Source organism: Oncorhynchus gorbuscha, linkage group LG01 (genome assembly GCF_021184085.1).
Source record: "Oncorhynchus gorbuscha isolate QuinsamMale2020 ecotype Even-year linkage group LG01, OgorEven_v1.0, whole genome shotgun sequence".
Classification (NCBI taxonomy): domain Eukaryota; kingdom Metazoa; phylum Chordata; class Actinopteri; order Salmoniformes; family Salmonidae; genus Oncorhynchus; species Oncorhynchus gorbuscha.
The window spans coordinates 104809359-104834065 of record NC_060173.1 but is presented as its reverse complement, the minus strand read 5'-3'; the positions used below and the strand labels follow the sequence as shown (position 1 = coordinate 104834065).

The 24707-nt window shown below is 43.3% G+C and overlaps 1 protein-coding gene across 1 annotated transcript in view; it reads right to left on the bottom strand.

Annotated features, from left to right (window-relative positions):
• The window catches only part of LOC124048249 (inactive phospholipase C-like protein 1), a 163471-nt gene extending 142879 nt beyond the window's left edge, over positions 1-20592 (bottom strand). The window contains exon 1 of the mRNA XM_046368852.1: positions 19594-20592. Within this exon, the coding sequence (XP_046224808.1) occupies positions 19594-19770 (177 nt within the window). The 5' untranslated portion in view covers positions 19771-20592. The remainder of the gene's footprint in view (positions 1-19593) is intronic.
• Positions 20593-24707: the final 4115 nt, after the last annotated feature.

Genomic DNA, 24707 nt, shown 5'->3' with positions numbered 1-24707 from the left:
AAAACACTATGCACTAGTGAACACACACACGCACTGCACCAATCACAGACCTTCCTTCACTGTGACTTTCTCTCTGTTTATTGCTCTCTATGTGGGTGATTCCTTAAGAAACTAGAACAAATCCATGATTTTGGGGGATTTTTACAAAATGTTATCCATAGAAGTGTCCTTTGGAGGAGGGATTGTTGACATATACACTAAGTGAACCAAAAATTAGGAACACCTTAATATTGAGTGGCATCCCCTTTTGCCCTCAGAACAGCCTTAATTTGTCAGGGCATGGATTAAAGGCGTCAAAAGCGTTCCACAAGGATTCTAACTCATGTTGACTCCGTTGATTCCCACAGTTGTTTCAAGTTGGCTAGATGTCCTTTGAGTGGTGGACAATTCTTGATACACACAGGAAACTGTTGAGTGTGAAAATCCCAGTAGCGTTGCAGTTCTTGACAAACTCAAACCAGTGCACCTGGCACCTACTACCATACCCCGTTCAAAACGTACTTAAATATTTGATCTTGCCCATTTAGCCTCTGAATGACACACATACACATAAGCCATGTCCCAGTTGTCTCAAGGCTTAAAAGTCCTTTTTAACCGGTCTCCTCACCGTCATCTACACTGATTGAAGTGGATTTAACAAGTGACATCAATAAGGGATCATAGCTTCACCTGGTCAGCCTGTCAGGGAAAGACTGTTCCTGATGTTTTGTACACTCAGTGTATTTGACATTTGTATCCTAAAGCATACTTGAGAAATAATCAATTGATGTTGGAACATTAGTGACATTTTGACCTTACCCAGGCCTCCTTTAAGACTCCATAATGTTTCATCTGTAGGTGTCTGTGTGAACTCTCGCTCGAAACTCTTGACCCTGACAGAACACTCCCAATAACAATAACTTCATAACAGTTATATTCAGGACAGTAAACTATGTAAAAAGAGAGAGAGATGGGAAGAGAGAGACTCAACATCAGCTGCAGGGTATTACTAAACAGCAGTGTACAGATAGGACTCGCCATCCTCCCCCACTCTCTCCTCACTCTCACAGTGTCCACCTCTTACTCTTCCAGCTCATCCTGGCACCTCATGTGCACACAAACACCCAACAACTCAACTTATTGACAGGGAGTCTAGACGTATCAAGGTATTGTGGTGAAGGTGAAAGGTCAATTAGTACTGAAATAGTTTGATAGCAGTCCATGTGACAATGTAGACTAAATGTGGCAGGGAGTAGAGCGTCTTCCATAGATTGACAAAACAGCTGTCTGTTTCTGTTTGATTCAGGCTTATTCCTCAGGGCTAACACATACTCACACACACTAACACAGCCTCATGACGAGCAGCTGTGGTGTGGTGGTGAGAGTTCTCGGGATGCTGTGGTACCAATAGTAGGATGACACTGAGGGGACAGAGGCCTCAGTCTCTCCCCTACACACACACACACACACGACCCGGAGCCTAGCGTACTTTGTAAACAAATCATTGTTGAGAAAAACACATTGGGACAGAGATGTGGGGAGAGAGGGGGAGGTTGAAGCCCAGCAAGTTCAGGATTGGCCAGGGCTGCACTCAAACAACAGTAGCAGAGAGAGAGTGAGAGAGAGCGACAATACACAGCTGTGTCAGGGCTATGTTCAATCCTATATGTTTCAATGGGCCTCAGAGTGGAGAGTGAGTGAGTGGTTCCCTTTCACTGAAGCCTGACTGAGACAAACACACCAACCCAGAACACAGGTGGTGTTGGGTGGAGAAAAGTAACAGTTACGATTTTAATCTTCATTTGTCGAGGAAAAATGTACACGTTAGGCCTAATTATTCGACTTGATTGAGATGAACACTCCTATAATGTCACTCTAAAAGGCTGAGCAACAGAATGCTCATCATTCTCCATAACGAAAAGTAATACTGTAACTGTCCTAGCACATGTAAGAAGCAGTGTTCAATCTCAATCTCAATACTATATTGCTCTTCATAACCTTATCATTCAGTGGGATAGGAAGACATAGTGCTTAATGTATTTGTGCACAGGGATTAAGAGAAAGCATAGGGATCAACTGGATGGGGGACTTTTATGAGCACTAGAGTGGAAGGTAAGTGATTGGAAAGCTTCATCTCTAACCACGTGTCAACAGTACCTTGGGAGGGCCAGGCAGAAACAAGAGGCCTTATACTCATCTAGATGACGTTAATCCACAACTGACTCACCGACCAGGCAGAGGGCACAGAGAGCACAAAGGGATCGATCCTTATTATCCTCTACACACACACACAGAAACAAACAAACTTCGCTTTTACAGGGCAACAAGATGCAATCATCCCTTGATAGATACATCGGTCTGTTTCGTGAAGCATTTTAGTGTGAGAGGCTTTTTCCAAGGGCAGAGTGTGTGCAGTAGAGCATAATGGATTCCAGCCTGCCCTGTCAGTCCAAACGGTAATGTCACAATACTGAGCTTGTGGCACATTAATCTTCTTCTTCTGTTGATGTTTCTTGGCACCTGGTCTAACAGTCCATAGGGATTTTACCTTATAGAATAATATAAAACCTGGTCTAACAGTCCATAGGGATTTTACCTTATAGAATAATATAAAACCTGGTCTAACAGTCCATAGTGATTTTACCTTATAGAATAAAATAAAACCTGGTCTAACAGTCCATAGGGATTTTACCTTATAGAATAATATAAAACCTGGTCTAACAGTCCATAGGGATTTTACCTTATAGAATAAAATAAAACCTGGTCTAACAGTCCATAGGGATTTTACCCTGTGACAAACAATGTCAGTATACAGCAAGTTATTACTCACATATACCCTTTAATCATATATCACTGGAATGCATAGAGTCCCAGTTATCCATCAAATCAAACTTTGTCACAAGGGCCGAATACAACACGTGTAGACCTTAACGTGAAATGCTTACTTACAAGCCCTTAACCAACAATGCAGTTCAATAAGAGTTAAGAAAATATTTACCAAATAAACTAAAGTAACACAATAACGTAACAATAACGATGCTTATATACAGGGGGTACCGAGTCAGTGTGGAGGCTATATACAGGGGGTACCGAGTCAGTGTGGAGGCTATATACCGGGGGTACCGAGTCAGTGTGGAGGCTATATACAGGGGGTACCGTGTCAGTGTGGAGGCTATATACAGGGGGTACCGAGTCAGTGTGGAGGCTATATACAGGGGGTACCGAGTCAGTGTGGAGGCTATATACAGGGGGTACCGAGTCAGTGTGGAGGCTATATACAGGGGGGTACCGGTACCGAGTCAGTGTGCGGGGGTACAGGATAGAGGTCATTTGAACATGTAGGTAGGGGTAACTGTGCATAGATAATAAACAGCAAGTAGCAGCAGTGTACAAAACAAATGGAGGGGGAGGGTTAATGTAATAGTCCGGTGGCCATTTGATTAATTGTTCAGCAGTCCTATGGCTTGGGGGTAGAAGCTGTTAAGGTGCCTTTTGGTCCTAGACTTGGCGCTCCAGTACCGCTTGCCGTGGGGTAGCAGAGAAAGCAGTCTATGACTTGGAGGACTGAAGTCTGACAATTTTATGGGCTTTCCTCTGACACCGCCTATTATATACAGTTGAAGTTGAAAGTTTACATACACCTTAGTCAAAAACATTTCAACTCAGTTTTTCACAATTCCTGACATTTAAATCCAAGTAACAATTCCCTCTTTTAGGTCAGTTAGGATCACCACTTTATTTTAAGATTGTGAAATGTCAGAATAATAGTAGAGAGAATGATTTATTTCAGCTTTTATTTCTTTCATCACATTCCCAGTGGGTAAGAAGTTTACATACACATAATTAGTATTTGGTAGCATTGCCTTTAAATTGTTTAACTTGGGTCAAACGTTTTCAGGTAGCCTTCCACAAGCTTCCCACAATAAGTTGTGTGAATTTTGGCCCATTCCTCCTGACAGAGCTGGTGTGACTGAGTCCGGTTTTCAGGCCTCCTTGCTTTTTCAGTTCAGCCCACAAATGTTCTATAGGATTGAGGACAGAGCTTTGTGATGGCCACTCCAATACCTTGAATGTGTTGTCCTTAAGCCATTTTGCCACAACTTTGGATGTATGCTTGGGATCATTGTCCATTTGGAAGACCCATTTGCGACCAAGCTTTAACTTCCTGAATGATGTCTTGAGATATTACTTCAATATATCCACATAATTTTGATGCCATCTATTTTTTTTTAGCCATGACATAATTTAATGGTATTTTCCAAGCTGTTTAAAGGCACAGTCAACTTAGTGTATTTAAACTTCTGACCCACTGGAATTGTGATGAAGTCAAATAAACTGTCTGTAAACAATTGTTGGAAAAAGTACTTGTGTCATGCACAAAGCAGATATCCTAACAGACTTGCCAAAACTATAGTTTGTTAAAAATACATTTGTGAAGTGGTTGAAAAACAAGTTTTAATGACTCCAACCTAAGTGTATGTAAACTTCCGACTTCAACTGTAGGTCCTGGATGGCAGGAAGCTTGGCCCCAGTGATGTACTGGGCCGTACGCACTACCCTCTGTAGCACCTTGTGGTCAGACGCGAGCAATTGCCATACCAGGCGGTTATGCAATCGGTCAGGATGCTCTTGATGGTGCAGCTGTAAAACTTTTTTAGGATCTGAGTGTTCACAACTGTCTTTGTGTGTTTGGACCATGATAGTTAGTCGGTGATGTGGAACTTGAAACTCTCGACCCTCTCCACTACAGCCCCGTTGATGTCAATGGGGACCTGTTTGGCCCGCCTTTTCCTGTAGTCCACGATCAGCTCCTTTATCTTGCTCACATTGAGGGAGAGGTTGTTGTCCAGTTCTCTGACCTGCTCCCTATATTCTGTCTCATCGTTGTCAGACACATTCTCAGAATGATCAGGTCAACAGAACTTTGACCTCTAGGGTACATATCAGATTGACCTGTAAACATTGCTTAAAAAAGGAAAACCCTGATACGTTCTCAGCTTTGTAAGACAAGTGGTTCTGAAAGGTCATGAAATTACCTTTCAAATGATATATAAACTCATCAAAAAAGAAACGTTCTCTCACAGTCAGCTGCATTTAATTTTTTTTTTTTTTTAATGTTACTTTAATTTTTACCCTCTTTTTCTCCCCAATTTCGTGGTATCTAATTGTTAGTAGCTACTATCTTGTCTCAACCGCTACAACTCCCATAGGGGCTCGGGAGAGACGAAGGTCGAAAGTCATGCGTCCTCCGATACACAACCCAACCAAGCCGCACTGCTTCTTAACACAGCGCGCATCCAACCCGGAAGCCAGCCGCACCAATGTGTCGGAGGAAACACCATGCACCTGGCAACCTTGGTTAGCATGCACTGCTAACCTCCCGGTCGCGGCCTGTTGCGACAGAGCCTGGGCGCGAACCCAGAGTCTCTGGTGGCACAGGTGCCCTTAACCACTGCGCCACCCTATTTTCAGTCAACTTAACATGTGTAAATATTTGTATGAACATTCAACAACTGAGACATAAACTAAACTGTTAGACATGTGACTAACAGAAATTGAATAATGTGTCCCTGAACAAAGGGGGGGGCAACATCAAAAGTAACACTCAGTAACTGGTGCGGCCACCAGCTGCATTAAGTACTGCAGTGCATCTCCTCCTCATGGACTGCACCAGATTTGCCAGTTCTTGATGTGAGATGTTACCCCACTCTTCCACAAAGGCACCTGCATGTTCCTGGACATTTCTGAGGGGAAAGGCCCTAGCCCTCACCCTCCGATCCAACAGGTCCCAAATGTGCTCAATGGGATAGAGATCCGGGTTCTTCGCTGGCCATGGCAGAAAAACGTACATTCCTGTCTTGCAGGAAATCATGCACGGGGCGAGCTGTATGGCTGGTGGCATTGTCATGCTGGAGGGTCATGTCAGGATGAGCCTGCAGGAAGGGTATCACATGAGGGAGGAGGATGTCTTCCCTGTAACGCACATCGTTGAGATGGCCTGCAATGACAACAAGCTCAGTCCGATGATGCTGTGACACACTGCCCCAGACCATGATGGACCCTCCACCTCCAAAAATTGATCCCGCTCCAGAGTACAGGACTCGGTGTAATGCTCATTCCTTCGACGATAAACGCGAATCCAACCATCACCCCTGGTGAGACAACCGCGACTCGTCAGTGAAGAGCACTTTCTGCCAGTCCTATCTGGTCCAGCGACAGTGGGTTTGTGCCCATAGGCGACGTTGTTACCTGTGATGTCTGGTGAGGACCTGCTTTACAACAGACCTACAAGTCCTCAGTCCAGCCTCTCTCAGCTTATTGCGTACAGTCTGAGCACTGATGGAGGGATTGTGCGTTCCTGGTGTAACTCGGGCAGTTGTTGTTGCCATTCTGTACTTGTCCCGCAGGTGTGATGTTCAGATGTACCGATCCTGTGCAGGTGTTGTTACACGTGGTCTGCCACTGGGAGGACGATCAGCTGTTCGTCCTGTCTCCCTGTAGCGCTGTCTTAGGCGTCTCACAGTATGGACATTGCAATTTATTGCCCTGGCCACATCTGCAGTCCTCATGCCTCCTTGCAGCATGCCTAAGGCACGTTCACACAGATGAACAGCAACCCTGGGCATCTTTCTTTTGGTGTTTTTCTGAGTCAGTAGAAAGGACTCTTTAGTGTCCTAGGTTTTCATACATGTGACAATTGCCTACCGTCTGTAAGCTGTTAGTGTCTTAACTACCGTTCCACAGGTGCATGTTCATTAATTGTTTATGGTTCATTGAACAAGCATGGGAAACAGAGTTTCAAAACATTGCCCATATTGTGCAACTGACATTAAACTGTTGGAAGCATAGCCATTTATTTCCATGTAGTGGGCCAGCTATGTTTTGGGATTGCAACTTCTGTGATAGAAGCATGAAACCCCACAGAATCCTTTTTTCAATATGGCCACCAACCAACTCAGTGGGGTCTTATTGGATGAATTTTGCATGACCATACCTGTATGAAATTGTAGTGTGCCCAATACTATCTTAACATGTTCATGGTGATGTGGAATACACAAACATGAGCCAGGTGTGCCAGATATATACATTTTTCACAGAATTGTTGCAAAAACTGTCCGAATCATTGTTTATGAAAATGTTTCCATCCTTAATTGTAATATTTCATCTTTAAACACTTAACATGGATATTTTTTTCCCATGTTATCCTACAGATGTAGGATCTTAATTTTAGCCAGTTTGCTACAGCAGGAATATAATCCTGCAGCAACAGGAAATCAAATCAAATTTTATTTGTCACATACACATGGTTAGCAGATGTTAGTGCGAGTGTAGCGAAATGCTTGTGCTTCTAGTTCAGACAATGCAGTGATAACCAACAAGTAATCTAACTAACAATTCCAAAACTACTGTCTTATACACAGTGTAAGGGGATAAAGAATATGTACATAAGGATATATGAATAAGTGATGGTACAGAGCAGCATACAGTAGATGGTATCGAGTACAGTATATACATATGAGATGAGTATGTAGACAAAGTAAACAAAGTGGCATAGTTAAAGTGGCTAGTGATACATGTATTACATAAGGATGCAGTCGATGATATAGAGTACAGTATATACGTATGCATATGAGATGAATAATGTAGGGTAAGTAACATTATATAAGGTAGCATTGTTTAAAGTGGCTAGTGATATATTTACATCATTTCCCATCAATTCCCATTATTAAAGTGGCTGGAGTTGGGTCAGTGTCAATGACAGTGTGTTGGCAGCAGCCACTCAATGTTAGTGGTGGCTGTTTAACAGTCTGATGGCCTTGAGATAGAAGCTGTTTTTCAGTCTCTCGGTCCCAGCTTTGATGCACCTGTACTGACCTCGCCTTCTGGATGATAGCGGGGTGAACAGGCAGTGGCTCGGGTTTTATTTTTAATTTCACCTTTATTTAACCAGGTAGGCTAGTTGAGAACAGGTTCTCATTTGCAACTGCGACCTGGCCAAGATAAAGCATAGCAGTGTGAACAGACAACACAGAGTTACACATGGAGTAAACAATTAACAAGTCAATAACACAGATAAAAAAAAAGGGGAATCTATATACAATGTGTGCAAAAGGCATGAGGAGGTAGGCGAATAATTACAATATTGCAGATTAACACTGGAGTGATAAATTATCATGTACAGGTAGAGATATTGGTGTGCAAAAGAGCAGAAAAGTAAATAAATAAAAACTGTGGGGATGAGGTAGGTGAAACTGGGTGTGCTATTTACCAATAGATTATGTACAGCTGCAGCGATCGGTTAGCTGCTCAGCTAGCTGATGTTTGAAGTTGGTGAGGGAGATAAAAGTCTCCAACTTCAGCGATTTTTGCAATTCGTTCCAGTCACAGGCAGCAGAGTACTGGAACGAAAGGCGGCCGATGATGTCCTTGATGATCTTTATGGCCTTCCTGTAACATCGTGTGGTGTAGGTGTCCTGGAGGGCAGGTAGTTTGCCCCCCGGTGATGCGTTGTGCAGACCTCACTACCCTCTGGAGAGCCTTACGGTTGAGGGCGGAGCAGTTGCCGTACCAGGCGGTGATACAGCCCGCCAGGATGCTCTCGATTGTGCATCTGTAGAAGTTTGTGAGTGCTTTTGGTGACAAGCCGAATTTCTTCAGCCTCCTGAGGTTGAAGAGGTGCTGCTGCGCCTTCTTCACGACGCTGTCAGTGTGAGTGGACCAATTCAGTTTGTCTGTGATGTGTATGCCGAGGAACTTAAAACTTGCTACCCTCTCCACTACTGTTCCATCGATGTGGATAGGGGGGTGTTCCCTCTGCTGTTTCCTGAAGTCCACAATCATCTCCTTAGTTTTGTTGACGTTGAGTGTGAGACACCTGACACCACACTCCGAGGGCCCTCACCTCCTCCCTGTAGGCCGTCTCGTCGTTGTTGGTAATCAAGCCTACCACTGTTGTGTCGTCCGCAAACTTGATGATTGAGTTGGAGGCGTGCGTGGCCACGCAGTCATGGGTGAACAGGGAGTACAGGAGAGGGCTCAGAACGCACCCTTGTGGGGCCCCCGTGTTGAGGATCAGCGGGGAGATGTTGTTGCCTACCCTCACCACCTGGGGGCGGCCCGTCAGGAAGTCCAGTACCCAGTTGCACAGGGCGGGGTCGAGACCCAGGGTCTCGAGCTTGATGACAAGCTTGGAGGGTACTATGGTGTTGAATGCCGAGCTGTAGTCGATAAACAGCATTCTCACATAGGTATTCCTCTTGGCCAGGTGGGTTAGGGCAGTGTGCAGTGTGGTTGAGATTGCATCGTCTGTGGACCTATTTGGGTGGTAAGCAAATTGGAGTGGGTCTTGGGTGTCAGGTAGGGTGGAGGTGATATGGTCCTTGACTAGTCTCTCAAAGCACTTCATGATGACGAAAGTGAGTGCTACAGGGCGGTAGTCGTTTAGCTCAGTTACCTTAGCTTTCTTGGGAACAGGAACAATGGTGGCCCTCTTGAAGCATGTAGGAACAGCAGACTGGTATAGGGATTGATTGAATATGTCCGTAAACACACCGGCCAGCTGGTCTGCGCATGCTCTGAGGGCGCGGCTGGGGATGCAGTCTGGGCCTGCAGCCTTGCGAGGGTTAACACGTTTAAATGTCTTACTCACCTCGGCTGCAGTGAAGGAGAGACCGCATGTTTTCGTTGCAGGCCGTGTCAGTGGCACTGTATTGTCCTCAAAGCAGGCAAAAAAAGTTATTTTTGACTGCCTGGGAGCAAGACATCCTGGTCCGTGACTGGGCTGGGTTTCTTCTTGTAGTCCGTGATTGACTGTAGACCCTGCCACATGCCTCGTGTCGGAGCCGTTGAATTGAGATTCTACTTTGTCTCTGTACTGACGCTTAGCTTGTTTAATAGCCTTGCGGAGGGAATAGCTGCACTGTTTGTGAATTATTATGTGGATTATAATTCATGGCAATTTTTTTGTAGGGGTTCATATATTTTTCATTAGGGAAAGTTTTTGGGCACATTCTTACAACAATTCTGTGATATATATATATATATATATATATCTGGCACACCTGGCTCATGTGGTTGTGTATTCCACATCACCATGAACATTTTAAGATCATATTGGGCACTACAATTTCATACAGGTATGATCATGCAAAATTGATCCAATAAGATCCCACTGAGTTGGTTGGCGGCCAAGCTTCCAACAGTTGCACAATATGTGCTATTTTGAAACAATGGTTGTAGGTGGTGCTTTCAAAGTTGGTTATAGTATATATATTTGAAAGATAATTTCATGACCTTTCAGAACCACTTGTCTAACAAAGTTGAAACTGTATATGGGTTTCATTTTGTATTTTTTGCAATTTATACAAGTAATTCTGAAATGTACCCTAGAGGTCAAAAGGTCAAAGTTCTCTTGACCTGAACATTCCAAAAATGTGTCTGGTGGATAGCTGTGAAGGTAAGCTTTCCAGTGATATATGATTAAAGGGTATATGTGACCAATAAGTTGTTGTATACTGACATTGTTTGTCACAGTAGAAGTAATTCAATCTGCTTTACAGAAACGTGGCTCAAGCAGGACAATATTTATTTTACCTTAATTTTTAACTAGGCAAGTCAGTTAAAGAACAAATTCTTATTTAGAATGACGGCCTACCAGAAGGCAAAAGGCCTCCTGCGGGAACGAGGGCTGGGATTACATTACAGGATATTGATTGATACACTGTTATTGATGTGGACATTGATGGATACACTGTTATTAGAGCAGACGGAGACTAAACAACATTACATAAATCAATAGGCGAGGGGCTATGTATCTTCGTAGATAATACTTTGGCCACGCAGTGTAATGTGATAGAACAAATGTGCACCAGAGACTATGAGACTCTCATTGTATCATTCATGCCATTCTATCTACCAAGTGAGTTTGGACAGATTACCATTATTCTGGTCTATGTGCCTGGACCTAACAATAAGGAAGCTGCTGACAGGATTACAGACTGTTTCAATGCTGCGCTTTCACGATCAACTGACCAGACAGTATTTGTTCTTGGGGATTTTAATGCGCTCTCCCTCTCTGAGCACCTCCCCACTCTTGGCTTTCCCGATCAGCTGATCCAAACAGTACGTCACCTGTCCAACTCACATCCTGGACCAGTGTTATGGCAACGGAGATGACGCATACACGGCAGTGTCCGGAGCACCCATCGGGAAATCAGATCGTTTAACGTTATCCATCTCCTACCCGAGATACAAGCAGCAGGTGAAATGCAGAAAACCTGCAGAGAAATCCATTCAGGTACGGACAGAGGAGAGTAGGGAGGAGCTCAAGGACTGCTTTGACATCACAGACAGCATTACATCATACATCCAGTTTTGTGAGCATACTGTCATTAACACAGAAATTGTTAGAGTATTTCCCAAAAACAAGCCCTGGGTGTCTAAGGTATTGAAAATGTGCCTCACTTAAAGAAGTTTGCATTGCTGAAAGGAGATGCTGGTAGTGTAAAGGAGATGCTGGTAGTGTAAAGGAGATGCTGGTAGTGTAAAGGAGATGCTGGTGCTGTAAAGGAGATGCTGAAGTTGTAAAGGAGATGCTGGTGCTGTAAAGGAGATGCTGGTGCTGTAAAGGAGATGCTGGTGCTGTAAAGGAGATGCTGGTGCTGTAAAGGAGACGCTGGTGCTGTAAAGGAGACGCTGGTGCTGTAAAGGAGATGCTGGTGCTGTAAAGGAGATGCTGGTGCTGTAAAGGAGATGCTGAAGCTGTAAAGGAGGTGCTGGTGCTGTAAAGGAGATGCTGGTGCTGTAAAGGAGATGCTGAAGTTGTAAAGGAGATGCTGGTGCTGTAAAGGAGATGCTGAAGTTGTAAAGGAGATGCTGGTGCTGTAAAGGAGATGCTGGTGCTGTAAAGGAGATGCTGGTGCTGTAAAGGAGATGCTGAAGCTGTAAAGGAGATGCTGGTGCTGTAAAGGAGATGATGAAGCTGTAAAGGAGATGCTGGTGCTGTAAAGGAGATGCTGAAGCTGTAAAGGAGCAAGAAAATGAATTCAGGTCAAAAATGTGGAATGATAAAAAGGACTGAAAGGAGAAAGTGAAGCAGAGGTTCTGTCCAGCCAATCAAGACAAACATGGGAAGGGCTTAATGCAATGAATGATGGGAAGAGAAAAGAGAACAATACAATTGCAGACTGTTCATTCTTTGTAAACGACCTTAACTGTTTTTATGGAAGATTTGACTCAAATCCTCTCCTGTCCAGATAACGAGGTGGTCTCATGCTGGTCACATATTAAGCCACACAAAGCGCCGAGCCCAGACGGACTACGAAGCAAAGTACTGAAGAACTGTCCATAGCAGATCAACTGGACCCATTCCAGTTTGCCTATAAGGCACAGAGAGGGATTGAGGATGCTACCCTGACCTTGATGAACATGGTGGCTAGTCCCCTTCAACATGATAAATCATATGCACACCTTTCATTTATTTTACTTTCGTTCAACTTTCAATGCAAATAAACATACTGCTGAAACGACTACTGGACCTGAACGTCAACGGAGGCCTGGCAGGTTGGATCAAGGACTTATTATTAACTGACTGCCCACAGAGGGTCCTCATGAATGGGGCCCTCTCTGATGAACTGGCCCTGAACACAGGGGCACCCCAGGGGTGTGTCCTTTCACTGTTGTTGTTCTCCATCTACACTAACAAGATGAAGATCCAAGGAAACAATGTGAGCCTTTTCACGTCCACTGAAGACATGGTTCTGGTGGGAGTCTTTAAAAAGAAGAAGATTGGGGTCAGATGGGGACAGATATTTTAAACAAACTTCAAGAATGGTGCCGGTCAAGTGCCCTCCACATCAATGTGGAAAAGACAAAAGGAACTGATCATCAATGGCAACAACTTGCCAAGGTCCCAAACACTCTCTCTGAACAACCAACCAGTGGAGGTGGTTGAGTGTTTCAAATACCTAGGCACACAAATTGATAACAAACTGAGTTTTACAGAGAATGCAGAATGTTTTTTTTTTTAAAGCAAGCCAGCGCCTATTTTTAATGAGGAAATTGAAGGGGTTTGGGGTCAGCCAGGGTGTTCTGAAGAGGGTGTACAGCAGCTTGGTGGAGAGCATCCTCACCTTCAATATGACCGTCTGGTAATCTGAGCGTGAGGCGCAAAAGCAAACTGAACAAGAATAGTAAACATAGCCAGGAAAGTAATTGGTCGACCGCAGGCACATTTGCCCAGTCTGTTCCACAAGGCAACCAAAAAGAAGGCACTGGCTGTTGTTGGCGACCCCTTCCACCCTCTACACCCTCAGTTGGAGAGGCTTCCCTCTGGCTGGCGCTTCAGAATGCCCAAGAAGAACATTTTCAAACATTCATTTGTTGCTTGTGCTGTTTGTCTACAAAATGCAAAGTAAATTGTATAAGTATATGTACTTATCTATCCAGTGCAGTTGGGACAGCGGCGTGAATGTATTGATGTCCTCTATGTTGATAGCATATGCAGTATGATGGACTGACTGGTTTAAATGTGATGTGAGAATGTATGTGTGTGCGATCATTTTAATTTAAGCTGATGCCAAAGAAAAATGTCCATCCTAGATGGACAATAAAGTTTTATTTTATTCTATAAGGTAAAATCCCTATGGGTAAAATGGATGTGATGGAGGGATGAAATAAAGAGTAATAATGTAGAGGAATCTCCCATTGCTGCACTGATATCACACATTTTCCAACTCTCATAAACCTTCAAGAAAATCACTATGAGACATCGTCACCCAAGTGAGCCTGAATTTCAGGGTCTGGCCCATGGACTTTAATGGGTATTAGTGGAATGGCAGACAGAGACACAGGGTGACCCGTGTAACTTTCTGGTCTGGGCATCTAATGTCTGATCGTGTGACTGAATGACTTGTGTTGTTCTTTTTATAATTTACAGTGAGACAACGACAAAAAAAAAAACTTCCTATATACAGACTTGACAAGCAGAGGCGATGCATCAATCAGTGTTGTTCAGAGCCAGAGGGGGAGGTTCAGAGATGCACCAACCTCGTCCTTCCCTTCATTTCTGAGGGGTGGGTCTCCATCGGTTACACTAAACAACAAAGTCCTGTTGATTAGCCAGGTTCCTATCAGGGTTTCTATGTCTGGGCATCTTTGGTTGAGGAGGACAAAGTTACTCACACATGGGACCTAATGTGAGCACTGCCATCATGAGGCTGGGCCAAGTCACAAGCCCCCTGTCTAATCTCTTTCTCCCTCAGTCTCCATCCTTGTCCTTCCTCTGTGCTCCTCTGCATTCATCCCTCTATCCTCCCTCCCTTCCATCCCTCCCTCCCTCCCTCTCTCTCTCCCCCTCCCTCTGTTCCCGTCCCTCCGTGTCTGTCACTGACATTCCTCTATCTTTGCATCACCCGTGACACTTCCTGCTACTAGGACAGAGAGAGGGCTCAGTTAACACAATCACCACATCAGAGCCTCTCAGCTGGGAGTACACACACACACACACACACACAGATACACACACACACACACAGGAGTATGGAGCCTCCATAGATGTCCCCTAAGGGTGGACATCTATTTAATGTCCTCCTCCAGTCTCCTTGTCACCTCATTTAACATCTGATTTATTTAACAAAAGGCACATCTCAATAGGTGGTCCCGGTATGACATAACATGGCACAAGTGGGGGGGTGGGAGGGGGTTTTGCCCCTTCTGTTCTCTATTGTTCCTCAAGCTAGGGGGGAGGCTGATGACGTCCCACCTGACCACCAGACCAACTCCTTGAAGTAAAAAAAAAACACTATCCACACATACGTTTTGACCCTTCAGTTTGTGTCTTTTACCTAATTTATAGTATCGCTGGAGGACGTCTTTAACAGTGATCTATCAATAACATGATCCTCCTCTGGTAAAGTCAGCTGATATCATATCACCGCTAGCGACCATGGAAAGCTATGATGTCACCCTAGACTGGCTTGTAGCTGCTGGTCAGTTGTCAACCACAGGGTCAACCACAGCAGAGAGGAAGAGGCACGGCTGACTCCGCCCTAAAATATGTCAGCTTGAAAATAAAGCGTGAAGCAGAGGAAGCTGATTTTTTTGTTGTTCGCATGCGTATCTGCCCGCTCTTATTCAGCTAGAATGTTCTAGACTTTCCCGACAGCTAGAATGTTCCCGACAAACTTTTACTTCCATTTTTATAGCGAAGACTCCAGGTATCTTGTCAGTATATACTGTAGACCATATTTGACCACAGTCCATCCTGGATGCAGACACAAACTGAGCTCATAGATACAGTGAGGGAATAAAGTATTTGATCCCCTGCTGATTTTGTACATTTGCCCACTGACAAAGAAATGATCTGTCTATAATTTGAATGGTAGGTTCATTTGAACAGTGAGACAGAATAACAATTTTAAAAATCCAGAAAAAGCATGTCAAAAGTGGTATAAATTGATTTGCATTTTAATGAGGGCAACAAGTATTTGACCCCCTCTCAATCAGAAAGATTTCTGGCTCCCAGGTGTCTTTTATACAGGTAAAGAGCTGAGAATAGGAGCACACTCTTAAAGGGGGGTGCTCCTAATCTCAGTTTGTTACCTGTATAAAAGACACCTGTCCACAGAAGCAATCAATCAGATTCCAAACTCTCCACCATGGCCAAGACCAAAGAGCTCTCCAAGGATGTCAGGGACAAGATTGTAGACCTACACAAGGCTGGAATGGGTTACAAGACCATCGCCAAGCAGCTTGGTGAGAAGGTGACAACAGTTGGTGCAATTATTCACAAATGGAAAAAGCACAAAAGAACTGTCAATCTCCCTCGGCCTGGGGCTCCATGCAAGATCTCACCTCATGGAGTTGCAATGATCATGAGCACGGTGAGGAATCAGCCCAGAACTACACGGGAGGATCTTGTCAATGATCGCAAGGCATCTGGGACCATAGTCACCAAGAGAACAATTGGTAACACACTACGCCGTGAAGGACTGAAATCCTGCAGCGCCCGCAAGGTCCCCCTGCTCAAGAAAGCACATATACATGCCCGTCTGAAGTTTGCCAATTAATATCTGAATGATTCAAAGGACAACTGGGTGAAAGTGTTGTGGTCAGATGAGACCAAAATGGAGCTCTTTGGCATCAACTCAACTCGCCATGTTTGGAGGAGGAGGAATGCTCCCTATGACCCCAAGAACACCATCCCCACCGGCAAACATGGAGGTGGAAACATTATGCTTTGGGGGTGTTTTTCTCCTAAGGAGACAGGACAACCTCACCGCATCAAAGGGACGATGGACGGGGCCATGTACCGTCAAATCTTGGGTGAGAAACTCCTTCCCTCAGCCAGGGCATTGAAAATGGGTAGTGGATGGGTATTCCAGCATGACAATGACCCAAAACACACGGCCAAGGCAACAAAGGAGTGGCTCAAGAAGAAGCACATTAAGGTCCTGGAGTAGCCTAACCAGTCTCCTGACCTTAATCCCATAGAAAATCTGTGGAGGGAGCTGAAGGTTAGAGTTGCCAAACGTCAGCCTCGAAACCTTAATGACTTGGAGAAGATCTGCAAAGAGGAGTGGGACAAAATCCCTCCTGAAATGTGTGCAAACCTGGTGGCAAACTACAAGAAATGTGGGTTTTGCCACCAAGTACTAAGTCATGTTTTGCAGAGGAGTCAATTACTTATTTCCCTCATTAAAATGCTAATCAATTTATAACATTTTTGACATGTGTTTTTCTGGATGTTTTTGTTGTTATTCTGTCTCACTGTTCAAATTAATCTACCATTAAAATTATAGAATGATCATTTCTTTGTCAGTGGGCAAACATACAAAATCAGCAGGGGATCAAATACTTTTTTCCCCTCACTGTAGAGGGCAGGATCATTCTTCATTGGATGCTCTGAATTGGTATTGTTTTATAAAACAGGTTATCTAAGATGACAACAACTATTCAAACATTGTTGATGACCAGATATTAGAATTTAAATCTGTGCTGGTGAGAGCTTCTTTTGGAAGACAACTTCTATGAGGGTGCGTTTTTGGCATATTCAGGTTAATCAAAAGTCCATTGTGAAATGGAAATAAAGTGAGCATAATGGTACAGGTTAGGCACAGGTTTGGCATGTGAATACACATGTGTGATGCTCTGTGTGGGCCTGAATTGAGATCACTCGGCGCGTGGAATGTGCGCTGTTGTCAGGAGTAGGTGCAGGCGGGTGTCACAGGTTGTTCACTCAATGTGTAGCCTACATTCTTTGGCCAATTTCAGTGCAGAAAAAATGCAGTGCGTGACAGTTAAAATCAAAACGATACCACGAGTGGCACCTGCTGTTGCCTACAGTATATATCCAAATGAACTGAGACCAAAAGGCTGACATCATTTCAGTTTCAGAACACCATTATAGCCTAACCATGGCGCCCTGCAGGTTTCTTTCCTCGAAAATGAGAAACAGTTCTTGTAAGTCCTCAATAAGATTGTCATCCACACAGAAAAATGGCCAGTGTTTATTTTTCAGTGTAACATTTCTAGTGTTGATTCAGGAGTTAAATTCACTCTGCATACATTAACCCCCAGTTTTGGTGTTAAAAGCCTGTTTTACTTTGGAGAGTAAAACAGTCCCATCAAAACCATGCCCATCCATATCATATTTCCCAGCATTCTCTATTTTAGAAAAAACAGATTTAAAAAAAAGTTTTTAATATCTGTTTTTGCATGTACATTGATTGATTAATATTATGCTACACAAGGATAAATATAATACATTTTTTGCACCCGTTACTGAAATTGTTGTTCCAGTTCAATTGGTTTAGGTAATCTTCTTATAAACTTTCCTAACACTGACAGTCATTCTGAATGCTGGTTGCTGGTGAACAAAAATGTCAACTGTTGGATATCCTAACTCTGAATTCCAAAATAAATTATACATCACTTTGCAAGCCATCTTAATGTGACTTGCAGACCTGATGTGGCCTGTAAACCAGGAGTTTAACACCACTGTGCTAAGATTAAACTAGGCCATCAAAGTAAGGCCTAATGATAGAAATATTGTCTTAGAGCAAAGTTAGTCCAGTTTACTCTAAATCATGTTTTACACTATAGGTATTGCATATTAATCTACAGTAGGGCTATGCAAACACCAGTGGTGGAAATGTACTCAAATGTCATGCTTGAGTAAAAGTAAAGATACCTTAATAGAAAATGACTGAAGTAAAAGTCTAAAAGTATTTGGTTTTAAAAATACTTAAGTATCAAAAGTAAATGGAATTACTCAAATTGACTTAAGTATCAAAAGTAACAATATAAACCATTTCAAATTCCTTATATTAATCATTTTTAAATTGCCGGCTAGCCAGAGGCACACTCCAACACTCAGACATCATTTAACAAACGAAGTAGGTGTTTAGTGAGTCCTTCAAATCAGATGCAGTAGGGAGGACCAGGGATGTTCTCTTGATAAGTGTGTGAATTGGACCATTTTCCTGTCAAAATGTAACAAGTATTTGGGGTGTCAGGGAAAATGTATGGAGTAAAAAGTATATTATTTTCTTTAGGAATGTAGTTTAGTAAAAGTTGACAAAAATATAAATAGTAAAGTAAAGTACAGATATCCCAAAAAACTACTTAAGTAGTGCTTTGACATATTTTTACACCACTGGCAAACACCACAGTTAAGTTAAATTAAACACTTTACATGTTGAATGGGGAACACCGCAACAGAGTTAAATCTTTAACAATCTCCAAAGTGTTATTTTATCACCAGTTCAGTGGGACTCATATGTTCACTGAAAACACACTTTCAGAGTTAAATGTACACAACTGATTTTGCTGTGCAGGTGGTCCTTCTGTAGCTCAGTTGGTAGAGCATGGCGCTTGTAACGCCAGGGTAGTGGGTTCGATCCCCGGGATCACCCATACGTAGAATGTATGCACACATGACTGTAAGTCGCTTTGGATAAAAGCGTCTGCTAAATGGCATATATTATTATTATATTATATATTATAGGAATGAATATGTCTGAGACCCAAATTGAGACAGTCTCTGAAGAGTATTGGCATTTGTCTGGTGCTTGTTCATGTTCACACGCTAATGTAATCACAACCCACTGTAGCCTATCCTACTTCTATTCATTACCCACTGTCCTTTATCCAGCGGCTCCATGTCTAGTGTCTGTTGCAGAGACATTTGAAGTGGATGAATACACATTGTGAAAGCTCCAGTGCTATTATATTAGCCCAGTGGTTCCCGACCAGGAGTAATATAACCCCTGGGGGTACTTGGCCAATCCACAGGGGATACTTGAGAAGACTCGTGAGACCATATGCCTACTGGTAAAATGCACGAGGGGATACTTCAGGGGTACTCCAGGCAGAACAAAATTCAGTTGGTGTACAGTAACCAAAATAGGTGGGGGAACTACTGCATTAGCCGATGGATTTTTAATTCGAAGCCTGGCTATTTTATGCGGGTGAACTAAGGTAAACAAATGGCTCAGGTAAAAGCAGGTGATTGAGTGAAACAGATCTGTTCACCTAAATCGTTCAGATAGATTTTTCCAGTGTTATCATTACATGTAGCCTCAACCATCCCTTTAAGTAACTAATCTATCTTACCTTGATGATGCTGCTCCTGCGTGGGGCTGCCCTCACTGCCTCCAGGACGATGGTGTCGTTGTCCTGGCCAGGGAGGATGACTCCGCTCCGCCTTCCCGTCCTGGACGCTCTCGACGGGATGATCTCCGGAGCTCCATCGTCGCACAGTCCGTCCCCATAGCGCTCTTGCTCCGACATCTTCTCAGCAGTTACAGGCTATAGAAAATCACTAAATTCGACGTATTATGGGTGCCATTTATTTACATATAAGTGCACGGGTAGGCTATGGAGGGGTCTGCTGCGCCTTTCCAAAAATATGAACCACGGAACTGGACTCCAGCGCACATCTGGCGAGGGCTGTTCCGTTAGACCATTAGAGCCGCTCCGGTCAGGCAGTTGGGTAGGCCTAGGTAATTACTTCAATTTCTTTAATCACGCCTAAAGTCCATCACATTCAGTCTCATGTTCGCTCTCCAGTCTCCACAAAGTCGAACTGACTTGTATACTGTCAGGACTAGAATCAGAGGATTGGGGAACACCCACCACAGACACTCGATAATCTGTCCTGTTGTGAAATCAAAACACCACTGACACGCACCGACTTGAATGCAAATTGGTTTTAAAAAAGGGTTTACCCGAAAACACTATTCCCGGGGGATGTGTTTTTCACGCAACAAGTCCCAACCTCACAGATTGGCAGCAGTCCTGTAGGCTTCCAGCGATGCTACCTCACACTCAATGATAGATTAACATTGGGAAGAATAAACTTCGCATAAAAATCCTTAAAACAACACACGTATTTAGGTGTAGTCTTCCAGGGTAGCCTAACCCTCCTGCTCAAAGAAGCCAACTCAGTCTACCTTACCATCCAACAGTTACCAAAGTGCAAGGCAGTCAACTTTACGCTGTGATATATGTTGTTATGGGGAGAACAAGATGTATCTCCCATAGGTCCGTACATTGGTTAGGCTCTCAAAGTACACTGAGCTGCTAAACACTTTAGTCGAGTCTGCAACAGATTTTGACGAGCACAACTGACAGCTGCGCCGCCTCTAGTCCTCCCCACCTCTCTCTGGCGTTGCTCCTCCTACTTATTCTAGAAATCATAATTGACGCGCCAAGCAACCAATACACATGGGTATTTGGCACTCGTAGCTCCAAAACGCACGCAGTTGACAAAACAATGCTGGATGGGTGGAGTCAGATGTCGCTGGCTCTGGAATGCCTCATTTTGGAAGCGTACCACATGTTCTGGTTGCGAGGAGAGGGCTAGGGTCAGCGGACCCCAACGAAAGGCAGGAGGGTCTCACTAGAGAGGGACACATTCACGGCTGGGGCCAGAACTAATCAGTTGCATGGGCATTTGATTTTCATTCCAATGGGGGCTAAGGGTTTTTCCAGGGGCTCCTGCCCCCCTAGTCACTAAGGGGTCCGACCCCCCAAAAAAGGAACTCAGTCAGGTCTTAACTAACTATTGAGAGTAATAATAGTAGGATACAGCTGCAAGGATAGGATACAGGTGCAATTTCTAAATGTGGTTGTGCATCAGGAGTTTCTCTCTTGTTATGTCAGTCACTGACAATCACTTAATCAGCTAACTATTTTAGATTGGTAGTTAGTCTAGCCAGCAATCTAAACTTGTAACAATCATAGACAAATACCAATCAGGCACACAGGGCATGTGCCCAGGGGCCCTGGACTCCAAGGGGCCCCCATTGATTTGTTAATCATTCTCACTCAGATATCATATTAACATGGCATAAGTCAATGGGGGCCCCCTAGACTTGCAGGAAATTAACTTTAAAACTGAAAAACTCTCGCTAAGGGCCCCAAAAAGGCTAGAACAGGCCTTGAGCTGACCATAGGCAGCAGGTGAGTTTCAAGTTTGGGTAAGCTCACAATTTATCCTAGCATTTCTACTGATCTGAGTGCCAGTTATCATTATTCTCATAACGCATTTTCATGGAACAGTTTAATTTTAATAATAACGTTTTTGTTTCTTAAAATCAATGTCACCTGCTTAATCATTTAAAAAAGCTGAATAAAAATAAAACAAATCTAAACATTTAAATTCAACTAATGGAGAACACCAGCCTCTGCCATATGGACACATTGATACACTGTGATCCATTGGCGGCTAAAGAAATGAGAGCATCGAACTCAGAGATAGCTTATAGGCCAATGCAGCAGTAGGCCTTTAACTTCCATCTCAACTAAGTAAAATATATAAGCCTAAAGCCAACCAATAAAAATAGAAAATACAAGACAAAACTGCACATTTTAGAGTGGCCTTTAAATTGTCCCCAGCCCAAGGTGCACCTGTGTAATGATCATGTTGTTTAATCAGCTTCTTGATATGCCACACTTGTCAGGTGGATGGATTATCTTGGCAAAGAAGAAATGCTCACTAACAGGGATGTAAACAAATATGTGCATAAACATTTGAGAGAAATCAGCTTTTTGTGAGTATGGAACATTTCTGGGATGTTTTATTTCAGCTCATGAATCAGAAACAAACACTTTACATGTTGCGTTTATATCTTTGTTCAGTGTATGTAGGCTACAGTCATTTAGGCATATTTGTAGTCTTTTTATTTTAAATGGAGAGTTATGATTGAACTGAGCACCTCCATAGATTGAAGAAGTATATGCCCATCAATTGGTCTCTCCTATTGACTTGAGCAAAAGTTCATGTGTCCCTTTCGTTGAGGTGGAATAGTTTGCAGGTAGGTGTGAGTTCGTTAAAAGCTTACTTGCCTCTCATTCTTTATTGCAGGTGTTCGCAACAACTGAAATTGTCTAGCCAGGAGTTGAGATGTGGCACGTGGGCGCGCTATGGCGTGTATGTAGGCCGTTCGGGTAATTAGCGCTCGAGTCCACCCCTTGCAACTCGCTGCTAATATCCACGCTTCATAAACATTGCAAGTGAATGAGACCATTCTTGGAAAATAGACGTTCTTGTTGTGGTTGGCTTTTTGACTGAAATCCATTAATTGGAGGAAAAATATGGACTATTTTCCATAGGTCTATCATCTCTCCTTACGGGTCAAACCAATATACACAAGATATTGCACATGTTTTTCGGTGTGAAAGACCAAACAGCGCTTAAATTAATATATATTCTTATAATATGTTACCTTAATCCCATTCCTTTGACACTGTCTATATTACAGGTCCCTAAGGCACTGATGACACCATGAAGTTAGAGAGATTGAAATGCTTCAGAGGGCACTGAGAGAAGTCCAACTGACGTTCAACTCTCTGTATAGCCTAGCCATGGTGAAACTGATGCCTTCATGTCATGTGTCATGCTGGTGTTAAAGAAGAGAGAGGGATGAGTATTCTGGAGGCTCAGTGCTGTGTGTGTGTGTGTGTGTGTGTGTGTGTGTGTGTGTGTGTGTGTGTGTGTGTGTGTGTGTGTGTGTGTGTGTGTGTGTGTGTGTGTGTGTGTGTGTGTGTGTGTGTGTGTGTGTGTGTGCGTGCGTGCGTGCGTGCGTGCGTGCGTGCGTGCGTGCGTGCGTGCGTGCGTGCGTGCGTGCGTGCGTGCGTGCGTGCGTGTGTGTGTGGATGGCCAGCCTGGGCCTGTGAATTGGTCTGCTGTCTCCCTCATCAGGCCTTGAAAAAGACTTGTTGGTGCCTAGCAGGGGCGCAACTTTGGTTAGAGGTGGGGGGGGGCATCATTATTATTATTAAAAACTGTATCCAGTCAGATAAATACTCCAAACAGCCTACCTGCCTTCTCGGAGGCGTCCGCATGGTCCTAAAGCACACCGTTGCCTTGTTTTATATCACATTCCAATGATAAAACTGGGGGGGGGACAAACATACAATTTCAGAATGTGGGGGGACATGTCCCCTGTCTCGAGTGACAGTTGAGCCCCTGGTGCCAAGGAACAGTTCTCCCTGAACACACTCTGCCCCAGGACTGAACACACACACACGCACACACACACCACTAATATACACATACACCACGTAAATACACATGCACACACACACACCACTAATATACCCACACACACCACTAATATACACACATACGCACACCGCTAATATACACACACCGCTAATATACACTTACACACCACTAATATACACTTACACACCACTAATATACACTTACACACCACTAATATACACACACCACTAATATACCCTTACATGTGTCTCACTCCAACAGAGATGTGCACACTGTTCTAGACAAACATAAACACTTTATAACTGAAACACATAGGCCTAGATTTGAATAGATACAGTCACATATTGTTAACACACTCATTTATTCATACTCTTAACTTCTCTGTAGACGATGGCTGCATCCCAAATGATACCCTGTTATCTATGTAGTACACTCCTTTTGGTAAGGGCCAAGGCCCTTTGTTCTAATCAGACAATTCTGTTAGAGACACATTTTGGAAACGTTTATTTGACATTCTCTTGTTGCCATGAGTAATTTTGGAGGACTGAGAACACTCAACGGAGAGTTTTGGCAAAGACAGCCAACAACAAAAAAAATCTTCTGGGTGGCCAGTCCTGGTGTTTTCCATCACTGTCACTGCTAGGGCAAATTCCAGAGTTGGATATTCAATATCCACGTGCCAATTCAAATGGCTTTATACAAACATGTTAAACAAATATTATATTTCAGTACTGTATATTTATAAATGCTAAACAACACGTACACACACTTTTTTGTAACTTGATAACTTCTCAATATTAGTTATTGAGATGATTGTGAATGTTTTATTGGATTTTAAAATAAACTTTTTTTTCAAACTCAAAGCCATTTGGTATAATCACCACATGAAAGGAAAACAAACAAACAAATATGATTGTGTACTTTGTGTATATTTGATGGCTCCTCAGTGGCACTGTGATATCATGTGAGTAATCTATGGATGGAATAAAGAGTGAGATGCAAACCTATTGATAGACAGATCCTACTGGTGTTTAAGAGGATCAGCAGTTTGAAGGATTGTTACTGTAAACCCAGATTATTCAGATTAACCAGGTTATTAAATCCCAATTGAAAGAGTTTCGTTCTGCTACCTGATTCTATTTAGGCATTAGCAGATGCTTGTTCAAAACAGGATCAATCTTTCAATGTCAGGAGGACAGTAAAAAATACAATAATT